At 33.1% G+C, this 12,228-nt stretch overlaps 1 protein-coding gene across 5 annotated transcripts in view; it reads right to left on the bottom strand.

Moving 5' to 3' along the window:
- CSMD3 (CUB and Sushi multiple domains 3) overlaps positions 1-12,228 on the bottom strand; it is a 1,101,621-nt gene that overhangs the window by 223,511 nt on the left and 865,882 nt on the right. For all 5 annotated transcript variants that reach the window (XM_076005068.1, XM_012781857.3, XM_076005066.1 and 2 more), the window contains one exon: positions 8,261-8,455. In XM_076005068.1, the coding sequence (XP_075861183.1) occupies positions 8,261-8,455 (195 nt within the window). The remainder of the gene's footprint in view (positions 1-8,260; positions 8,456-12,228) is intronic.

Raw genomic sequence — 12,228 nt, 5'->3', positions numbered from 1 at the left:
GATGCTCTATTATGTTCAGAAGATACTGAAAAGGGAACAAGGGAAAGAGGGAAACTAGTTAAGAGAAATGTTAAGAGGTAAGAGATGGCTGGTGGTCTGGATGAGGGTAGAGCTGTGCCATTAGATCAAAATAAATCAGTGCAACATGATTACGTGAAATGAATCACACAATGAATATTAAGGGAGAAATATGGAATCTGTCACTATTGTGTTTTATTACTTTCACTTAATATTGAGTCAGGGTATGGATAAGATTGATATGTGACTTCTTCTTTAATCCAGTATGTCTATAGACAACTAAATTAACACAGAGTTTCAACAGAGACTTTCCAAAGTATGAAAAATAAAAAGAGAAGAAATTGTTTTCTAAACACAAATTTTTAAATCACAAAGTGAATTGTGGGTACAGATATGCTATTCTGCTATCATTTAACATATGTGACATTCTCATGAGATAAACTGCAGAGTTTCTCATCACTGAGCAAGACTTACCACAGGATATAATCAGTTTTGGAACTACTTCTGACAAATATAATCTCTCAGTGTCCAACTTAACCTCTTAAAAATATTTTCTTTAGATTTAAGAGATGCACTTAATCCTAAACCATGATAAACATCTATCTTCTAAAATAGACAAACTTTGTAAATTCATATGATTCAGTTCAAGCTAACAGGCATTTAGTAAGAGACTGTATAAATTAGTGTATTACAGGCCAAACAAGAATATGCAACTCATGACTTCATGGAGCTTTATGCCATTCTAGGGAGAGAGTAGGCAAATATTACAAGGCAAAGCAAAATATAGTGGTGTTCTAAGACTTTCCAGAGTATGGTCATAATTGGTATTTATTTTTACATAAAAAATAAATAAATAAAAGCTGTCTTTATCTTGGCATAGGCATTACAGATTAATATTCAACTTCCTACTCATATACTCTAAAGAAAAGCCTACCAGTCAGTCAAAATTTTCTGAGACACTAGTCAGGATTCCTACTCTGGGAGAAGACCAAGAGTGAAAAGCAGTAGAAGACCAGCCACCTAGTTCTCAAACATTGATGAAATTAGAAATAAAGGCAGAAACATATTAACATATGACTAATGCAATCACTAGATAAACCAAAAATAATACAACTAGAACATTGAAGATAGGGGCTGTGTATGTGACATAACTCTATCTTTTATCTCAGGGAATGTGTAGATAATATTACAGTATCTATAAATAATGAAACAGAACTCCATATGTCATGTGGAGTCATGGAAGGTGCCATCAGAGCAATTAGCAATAGAAATCCTTGCAACAGTCAGCTTCTGGAGAAAAGGAAGATAAAAAAGGGTAAAGCAGATATCATTGCTTTAAATGTAAGCTATTTTATATTATTTTCTTAGTCATCATATGCATATTTTACTTAAATAAAATTTCTTATTGCCTTTCTGAACTACAGACCTTTCTTGCTCCTATTGTACATGCTTTAAAAACTGATTTTACATTTAAAGTCTTAAGTTATGACATAGGAAAGCCAGCCAGTCCTGTGTATAGTCACTGTGAAGGAAAACAATTAGATATGTATGATCAGGAAACTAAACTATATTAAGCTTTCCTTGTTGTGTGATAGTAATAACAAGTGTTTTAAATAAGTTATTTAAAGCTATAATTTTCCCAATAACCTTACAAATTAGACAATATTATCTCATGATTAGATCTACTAAATAAATAAATTGAACAAGGTCACACTCCTGACCCATGCTTGTTTTCAAATCATTGCTTCAGATTAAATATATCTAGTTCTAAAACATAAGCTTTTTTCTCCCAACTATACTATAAATTATTAGTTGTCATCATAAATTTATCTTAAGCTTTTTTCTCATAGCTTGAAAAATTCATTGAATCAATTTGATCTGATTTCCATAATATCTTAGCATTTTGATTAAAAGTCTAGTGATACCTAGTGATGGTAAAATTATTACATCTTAGAGAAATTTTAAAATACTCAACTCCTGTCCTATTTTCAAAAGTGAGTGAATGTGTGTATTCATATAATAACATACATAAGTTGTATTTAATTAATATTAAAAGGACAGAAATAGACTACTTCAAATAAAACATAACACACAATGCAAAGTGCACTTTCCTTCTTTTGGAACACTGTGTTGAAAATCAAAACTCCTGTATATTAATATGTCACTTTTTGTCAGAAACTTTATTAGGCGCCTCTGTATGTGTTGTGTCTATTAATTGAATCTGTACAATAACTTATTGAATTAATAGCTATTAATCCAGTTTTAGAGATTTAAAAGTCAAGGCTCAGTTTGCCTCAGGTCATAGGTATTAAAGGATGTGAACCCACTCTCTAAATCAGGGGTGGGGAACCTGCAGCCTCGAGTCCACATGTGGCCTTCTAGGTTCTTAAGTACAACCTTTTGACTGAATCTAAATTTCACAGAACAAATCCTTTTATTTTTATTAATACATTTTTGTTTGTATTTTATATTTTTATTTTATTTTTAAAATGAACAAATTTAAAACACCAAAGAATAAAATACTTTTCAACAAAATAATCCTCCCAGATTGACTGGCACACTTAGAACATTAGTAAGTCATAGGAGCTAAATCGACAGCTGCTATGCTCATGATTTAGTTTTAACTTCCTCCACCTGACTGGTGCTACTACCTCACAAGGCTGGTTGGCAAGAGTTTATGAGGGATGAATACACTAGTCTGATATCAGCATTTGACAATGCAACACTGTGTTTCTATTTGAAGTGGAATTTGTGAATAGTTGCACAGCTTGACAGTATTTCTTAATTCTGTTTGCATAACTGCCCATCATGTCAAAGAAGACTAAGAGAATGCTGAAGGAGGAAAACAGATTTTTTAATGAGCATTGGAAATTGCAATATTATCTTGTTTGTGCTAAAGATAAGATTATTTGCTTGCTTTGTGATACTGCAATATCAACATTAAAGAAATTCAATGCTCATCAGCATCATAGCACTCATTAGGATCTCAAATATTTTTAATTAGAGGGAGAGGTGTAAATAGTTGTATTGCAGAAATTAAAAGATGAAAGCAAAAAGCAAAGACAATTCTTCCAAGCAGCAAAAAGATCTGTAAATAATGCCACTGAAGCTAATAAAGCCACTGAACTAATAAAGTAGCTTATACACTTGGGGAAAAAAGGGAAGCCATTCAGTAATGTAGAAATCATGAAAGAATGCACTGTCGAAGCTGTAGGATGCTTAGGCCCCAATAACTTTCAAAATACAAACAACTGCCTCCTTTAAAGAAAACCATAAGTCATCAGCAGTATGAATTAGCCTTCAACTTAACAGAACAACATGCAATATTTCATGCAATATTTCAAAAGGAAAATATGCATTATCCAATAGTTTGGATGAATCAACTACTGACTAGGCACAGTGTTGATACTTCATTCAGGTCATAATAGAAGATTTTCTTTACTACAAAGAGTTATTCGTTTTGAGTGCTCTTTCAAACAGAACATAGGGAATAGATATCCTCAACAAATTTCAAGATAAATGTCTTGAAGTTGGACTGAATTTAGTAAATTTAGTGAGTGTATATACAAACAGTGCACCTTCCATGACAGGAAAACATGAAGGGTTTATTGCACAGATTTTAAAAAAGTATTAACTAATCCAGATACTCTCATTTCTTTTCATTGTATCTTGCATCAGCAAAATCTCTGTGCTAAAGCTACTATTTTAAGTGACACTTTGCAACAAGTTATAAGTACTATTAACTATATTTATGCAAATGCAACACAGCATCATCAGTTTTGTAACATGCTAAAGTTGAACAGTGAAGTATTCAGTTTGGATTTACCCTATCATTCTAAAGTGGTTTGGCTATCATAGGGTCAGGTGTTAGTCCAAATTTTACTCTAAGAGAACAGATAGTTAAATTTTATGAAGAACAGAATCAGCAATGCGACGTAGTGAAAGAATATTTCTATAGAAATGTAGCAGCATTTCTGTGTGATATGCCAAATCAAAATAACTTGAATATTTCTTTGCAAGGTAAAATTAAGTCTAAATATGATATGTGGAAAAACATCCAAGCATTCTTAAAGAAAGTTATTTTTTTCCAAACACTTCTTGAAAAAGAAATTTCCCCAGTTAGCAAAGGTTATTGATTAACAGGATGATATAAAAATCATTTGAAGAACATGCAGATGTTATAGACCTATTAATTGTTATAGACTTAATACAAGGAAAAGTTCCCTGACTTTGAGAATCATAACATCCACTCAAATTAACATTTCAGCCGCACTTAATTGATATCACCAAGGCACCTAAAGGATTACAGATGGAACTGAGTTCTCAGTAGATGATATTTTTTTATTATTATTTTTTTTTTATTTCGGCATATTATGGGGGTACAGATTTTAAGGTTTCAATAAATGCCCATTTCCCCCCCTCCCCCCAAAAGTCTGAGTCTCCATCATGACCATCCCCCAGATGGTGCACATCTCACTCATTATGTATGTATATACCCGCCCCCCTCCCCCCTCCCACCTGCCCAATACCCTATTACTGTAGTACCTATGTGTCCACTTAGGTGCTACTCAGTTAATACCAGTTTGCTGGAGAATATATCTGGTGCTTGTTTTTCCATTCTTGGGATACTTCACTTAGTAGTATGGGTTCCAGCTCTAACCAGGAAAATATAAGATGTGCTATATCACCATTGTTTCTTAGAGCTGAATAGTACTCCATGGTATACATATACCACATTTTATTAATCCATTCTTGGATTGATGGGCACTTGGGTTGTTTCCACAGCCTTGCAATTATGAATTGTGCTGCTATAAACATTCGAGTGCAGGTGTCTTTTTTGTAGAGTGTCATTGGATCATTTGGGTAGATGCCCAGATGGGAAAACTGGATAGCCACCTGTAGAAGGCTAAAACAGGACCCACACCTTTCACCTCTCACAAAAACCAACTCACGCTGGATAACAGACTTAAACCTAAGGTATGAAACTATTAGAACTCTAGAGGAAAAAGTTGGAAACACTCTCCTAGACATTGGCCTGGGCAAAGAGTTTATGAAGAAGTCCCCAAAGGCAATTACAACAGCAACAAAAATAAATAAATGGGACATGATCAAACTACAAAGCTTCTGCACAGCCAAAGAAATAGTCATTAAAGTAAACAGACAACCTAGCGAATGGGAGAAAATGTTTGCATCCTATGCATCCGATAAGGGACTGATAACTAGAATATACTTAGAACTTATGAAAATTAGGAAGAAAAAATCAAATAACCCCATTAAAAAGTGGGCAAAGGACTTGAACAGAAACTTTTCTAAAGAAGACAGAAGAATGACCAACAAACATATGAAAAAATGCTCAACATCTCTAATCATCAGGGAAATGCAAATCAAAACCACAATGAAATATCACTTAACCCCAGTGAGAATGGCCTTTATCAAAAAATCTCCAAACAATAAATGCTGGTGTGGTTGCGGAGAGAGAGGAACACTCCTACACTGCTGGTGGGACTGCAAACTAGTTCAACCACTGTGGAAAGCAATATGGAGATACCTTAAAGCGATACAAGTGAATCTACCATTTGATCCAGTAGATGATATTTTAAAGTCAGTGTTTGATGCTAAGAAAGATTCAATTGAAATATTGTAAAACACAGTAGAATACCCACACCTTTGACAACATATCTGAAAAATGCTTTCATGCTTTTCAACCACTTATTGCTTTGAATCTGCATTCTCCTACCTAACCCAAATCAAGACTCTCTTAAGGTCACAAATGACTGATACCCATTTATATGATCAGCTGAAACTGTGGACCCTCATGCTGCAACCAAATATTCCAATGCTTTCCAACAAAAAAGCAGAAATGAAAAAAGTCATTAAAAGGTTAATTAACTTTAAAATTAACAAATAGTTTTCATTTTTAAAAATTATTAAGTACATGGTAGTTAGATTTTAATCTAATAATAAATAATAAATAATGTACATGGTTAATATCTAATTGAAGCTTCTTGAATGCAGCCTTATTTGATTACAGCTAAATTAATGTGGCCTTCCAACATGAAAAGCTTCCCTACACTTTCACTAAATTTTCTGTAGATGTAACTATTCAAACAACATTAAATATACATAATTGGGCTACAATTGATCCTATGAGATATTTTTGGTTCAAAAGAATTTATTTGTTTATATGGTAATATGGCAGATTCCATTCTGAAATTGCCATTTCTGTGACCTACCAATATAGAAACCTCATTGGGAAGGAATAGCATTATTTTCAGCAGGTGTGTTCTGAGCGAATGCATGCTGTACTCTGGTGGTCCTGACTGCCTCACCTGTCATTGAAAGCCATCTTTAATCATTTATCTTAGTGATTCACACTTATCCTATTACTCTATACCTTTCTGTATCCTTTGATATTTCTCCATTAGGAGATTATTTTGCATCTGGCTCCTAGAAATTTTCCATGGTTTCCAAATGATTATTGAGAGTAAATTTTGAAAAGTGCTTTCCTAAGTTTAGTATGTTTTTCTGGTTAAAAATAGATTTTTCTTTTGTATGGCTCTAAATTCCAACATAATATAATCACTGTTTCTCTTACATTTCCAAAACACGCCCATCCCATCAATCATTTTTTCCCAAAAATTAATCCCAAAGTACTTATTTCTCATTTTATTCCCTTTATCTTCTGATAGATGAAAAATCAGTGCAAGTCAAGAATTAACCAGTTGTTCTGCTGATTAGTGAGTGGGCCAATATTTTTTATAACAATATTTTGAAGTAGATAATTTCAATTATCGCTATTTTAGAGATGAGAGAAAATAATCCTGAACTTGTGTAAGTCAAAAATTATGCACATACAATTATAATAAGTGAATACATTCTACAACCAAAAAAATGACCATGTGTATCAGACACCAAAAATTGTTGTTTTTTCACTAAAAATTCCTAGTAAGAAATGCACTTCATATTATGGCCCAATGCAAACACACACTTGAATGTATGCATGTGCATATACATATGTGTGGGGGGATAAATGTGTATTGATTGTATTTTTTTCATCTCTGTATATATAACTGAAAAAATTTCCACAAAATAATATTTGCTTTTACTATGTTTTTTGTATTAAACATTGTTTCTCTTCTTTTTATTTACTTTTAATTTGATTTGATTCAATTCTATTATAAAAATGCTGGTCATGACCCAATAAATTGATTTTGTGACTCACTGGTGGTGACCCACAGTTTGGAATATCTGCCCTATATAATACCATCTTTATGTCAATTTTGTACAATGCATTAGGATCAACTAACTAGGAAGTCTACAGTAAACTTCCACAGTGATATCACCATTTCTTTCTTCTTCCTGAAATGTTCTTTGTCACTGTATCTCTGTTCTTATAGAGACAGAGTTATATACAAGCATATGATTTTTTTTTCTTGAGATAGGGTCTTGCTCTGTCTCCCAGGCTAGAGTCCAGTGACATCATCTTAGCTCACGGCAACTTCAGTCTCCTGGGCTCGAGTGATTTCTCCTGCCTCAGCTTCCCAAGTAGCAAGGACTACAGGCATGTGCCACCTTCCCCAGCTGATTTTTCTATTTTTTTGCAGAAATGGGGTCTCATTCTTACTCAGGCTGCTCTCAAAATCCTGGCTTCAAATGATCCTCCTGCTTTTGTCATCCAAAGTGCTAGGATTACAGGTATGAGCCACTGCTCCCAGTCACAAGCATATGATTTTTAAATTTGCAGTATTACTTCTCTTCCTACACAACCTAATTCTTAGGAGAAATATATATTCATCTGTATCTTTATTTGCAATAAAGACTTTTTTACTAATTCTTGGTAACATTTGAGTTTTGTATTTATGTTGAGATGTCATTTGCAGTGTCTTTGTGCCTCATTTACTCAGCCAATATTTTCTGGGCACCTAACATTTTTAGGCACTTTTCTAAGTCCTGAAGGTACACAAATGAACATAGCAGGAAACAACCTTACTCTCAGAGAGACTTTATTGGCTATTATAACATGTACATCACCTTAGAGATACCTGAGACTATAAGCACTTTTCCAAAACCAGTTTTTCATTGAATTCAATTTACAAATCCTGGATACAATCTCTGCATTGCCAATACCACACCTATAGATTGTAGGTTGCATGGTTGATTTTTTTAAATACAGAAATAGTTTTAAACATTTATTGATTTTTTTCTAATAATGAAAATTCGGGGAAAAAAAAGTGTTTCATACCATGACAACTTGGTAGGGCTCTATTCCATCCAGGTCTTCCATCATCTCCCATGATACAAGTGAGTGTTGAATAACCTTGAAGAACATAACCAGCATCACAGTAATAGGTGACTGTTGAGCCTAATTTATAATCCATTCCAAGTCTGGTGCCATTCATTATATTGCCTGGATCAAAGCAGGACTCTCGAAGTTTTGCTGTAAAACAGTGTTAATATAACATTAATTGCTTTAAAATACTGTCAGACCTCCATATCTGTGGATACCACACCTGCAGATTCAATCAATTGTGGATAGAAAATATTTTAAAAACTTCATCTCTACTGAACATGTACAGATGATTTTTGGCCATTGTTTCCCAACAACACAGTATAACAACTATTTACCTGGTATTTACGTTATATTAGGTATTATAAGCAATCTAGAGATGCTTTAAAGTATATGGGAGGATGTGCATAGGTTATATGCAAATATGCCACCATTTTATGTCAGAAACTTGAGCATCCATGGATTTTGGTATTCATGGAGGTCCTGGAACCAATCCCCCAGGGATACCAAGGAAAAACTGAACTATTTTCTATGAACATTTAGGATATGCTCATTTCTTCCTCTAACCCAGAAGGGAAAGTGGTAGCATCCTTTCTGTCTCTTCTCTGTTTGAGGGCTAAGTACAAAGTGGCCTTGAACTATATATCTGACATTATTCTAATTCACATTGATTAATAAGAGAATAAAATTCTTCATAGATCTCATTAAAATTAGTATCTAACATATATAGGCAAACATAGGGTTTTAGACTTTATTATAAATTATTATGTGCTGTAACCCATGGGTAGGTACTTTAAATTAATTACTTTGGAAAAAAAGCAGGACCACTTATAAATATTTCTTTATGTAAAATATCTTTCCATAGTAATGTGTATCTACCTCACTCTTTGTTACTTAACCAAGAAGTGATTTTGCTGCCTATGTTGAGCTCAGTTCACTTAATGACTAGGAGGAAAGTTAAAAACTATTTCTCTGCCTTGTAACCATTTTTCTTAACACTCTTCCTCTAGTCATTCCCCATATTTCTATCAGAGGTCTCTCAATTGTAAAAATATCAACAACATCTTTTAAAAATCCAAAACATGGTATTTTTGGACAGATTGTCTATACAAATGCCAAGTATTTTCAAAGTTAGCAGTAACAGACAAATTGAAAAATAAAGTCCATTCACAACAAAGAAACTATTTTCTATGTACCCAGATAGTGAACAAAGAGACTGATAGAACATTTTCAAAATGTGTAGAGCAATAGAAAGATTAGTTTATTTATTTTATGGAACAGGTATTAGAATGCTTTGTTTTTAACAGGTTTGCATAGTGCCTTGAGATTACTTCCATTTTGTTATCATTGTACATTACTTAAGAAATAACAAAGAAATATATAACGTAAGGACCATCACAATAAATTCATGATAGCAAATGTGGTGATTTTCTGCATTATAATTCATTTCATGTTAATAAGTCAGGAGGTAGGTGCATATCTACAAATGAGTCATGAAAGTATTAGAATTTGTCAGCAATATCTTGGTGTTTGTCTACTATAAACATATTATATCAAAATATGATTAATTATAACAGTACGAATATATTTCTTCCATTCATAAAAGTTTGTAAAGAGTTCAATGTACTTCAACATTTATAAGAAATATTGATAAATCTGTGCTTTAAGAACTACACACACACAAACACACATACATATAATTTCTCCCAATTCATCTAAAGAGAAAATGGTGGAACCAAACATTTAAATCATTTTAATAGAATATCAGAGGAAAGAAGAAGGTTTACTTCCTTTATCTTCTTTCAACAAATACTTAAGAGGTCACTACCCATCTAATTCTGAAAATATAGCAATGGACATTCAGGAAATATTCTGACCCCCATAGAGTTTACAGTCTATTAAGAAATAATTACATTAAATAATGATTTATAATTGCGATGGGTGTTGCACAAGGAAGCATTCAGAAAGCTTCCTGAAGTGGCTAAGTGAGCATTGAGAGAAAATGAGGATCTGATTAGGTTAAAAGGAGATAGGAGACATTAAGGGAAGGAAGTATGAGGGAGTGTGCAAGCCCGATAAACATGATTCCTGAGTTCAAAGCTAAATGACTTGAGCTTCTCCTAGATACACACATACACATGCACACACATACACAAAATTCGCACCTCATATATTATCCTGATGCTTCACTGTAAAAATTGCTTCCCAAGCCAAGGAACGTACTTCTTTCCAGATAAAATATTCACACAACACTTTTCAGGAAAGAATTGACAGGGTGACTACTAAATTTGGCCAATAAGAATGGAATTTTAATGATGCAGGATGTGATTTGTTTATTTTTAAGAATAAAACCTTATATTGAGCCTTCCCTTAAACAAGCAGAAAAATATAACGTAATTTTTAGGCAGAATAGCAACTTAGTATTTATAGCTGGCCTTCTTGAAATTGAACTGAATCCCTGGAGGGTAAAGGAAGGATTTAAATTTCTGTTTAAAAGGATTAATCTGTTTAAGTCTGTTCTCCTAATATTCATCTTTTGAAAAGTTTCTTTTTTCCTTCTTTAAAGTTTTCCCTAAAGTTTCAATATCATTTCAGTGAAACTGTAATGCAAACATCCTGTTTTTTTGCAGAAAGAGAAACATGGTTGACAAATTTAAAAATATTGCCTCTGCAACCATTTTGTATTGTTAGCCTCAATTTCAGAGAATTCATTTATCTCATTATTATATTTACATAATGTTTTAAATCCTTGGTGAATAGCTTTATATGAATAATACTGTCATTGTTTATTTCCATGTATGGCATAGAAATTACATATGGAAATTTTGAAAACACCTACAGAATATTTATATAAATGTCTAGGCAATAGATGGAAAGGTAATTTTAATTTTTGAATAAAAATCGTGAGGCAGACACGTTATTAGTATTATCTTTATGAATAATTAATTTTATCTGCTGTAGTAGTGAATTGCCTATTGAACAAATACTAGGTTAAAGAGTCTTTTGCCTCCTTATAGTCTCCAAATAAAATATATAAGAAGACATATTTAAATCTGGTGCTTCTAAAATATTTTAGTTTACCTTCAAAATTATTTCTGCTGAATATGCAGATATATGTGTGTATATATCTATTATGCATAAAACTGCTATTGAAGATAGAAGTGAGCATAAACAATAAACTTCATGTGTTATATTTTAATTAAAGGCCTACCTAAAATTTTACTTTCTCAGTGCTAACAGGAATCAACATGCTTATGTCAACATATATGACATGTATCACAAAAGACAAAAGAAAATATTTTTACTATTTAGGGATTTTATGTATACATGTCCATTCATTTTGAGTGTGCACATTTTATCTTGAAAATTCGGAGATGTTTGACTGGTCATTGGGGCTGATGCCTGTAATCCTAGCACTTTGGAAGGCCCCGGCCAGAGGATTGCTTGAAGCCAGGAGTTTAAGATGAGCCTGACCAAGAGTAAGTCTCTACTAAAAATAGAAAAAATTAGCTGGCCAACTAAAAATAGAAACAAAAATTATCCTGGCATGGTGGTGAGCACCTGTAGTCTCAGCTACTTGGAAGGCTGAGGCAGGAGGAACACTGAAGCCCAGGAGTTTGAGGTTGCTGTGAGCTAGGCTGATGCCACAGCACTCTAGTCTTACTATTGTCTCAAAAAAAAAAAATTCTTAGATGTTTATCATTCTGTGACAGTTATAAACATTTTTGTCACTTGATTAGCTTTAAGAAACTAGACAAAGAGGAAACATTTACTGAAATAAGGATAGAAAATAGGGAAGATGATAAGAAAAGAAAAGACAGACCCTGGAGACCCTGAAGTAGGTAATGGAATTTTCTTATGAGCAAGGGGTTTTGAGAACCAGCCCAGAAAATTAATTATCATGGCTAAGGAATACTATCTGG

This window comes from Microcebus murinus, chromosome 7 (assembly GCF_040939455.1).
Source record: "Microcebus murinus isolate Inina chromosome 7, M.murinus_Inina_mat1.0, whole genome shotgun sequence".
Lineage (NCBI taxonomy): Eukaryota > Metazoa > Chordata > Mammalia > Primates > Cheirogaleidae > Microcebus > Microcebus murinus.
This window is presented reverse-complemented; position numbering and strand designations above follow the sequence as displayed.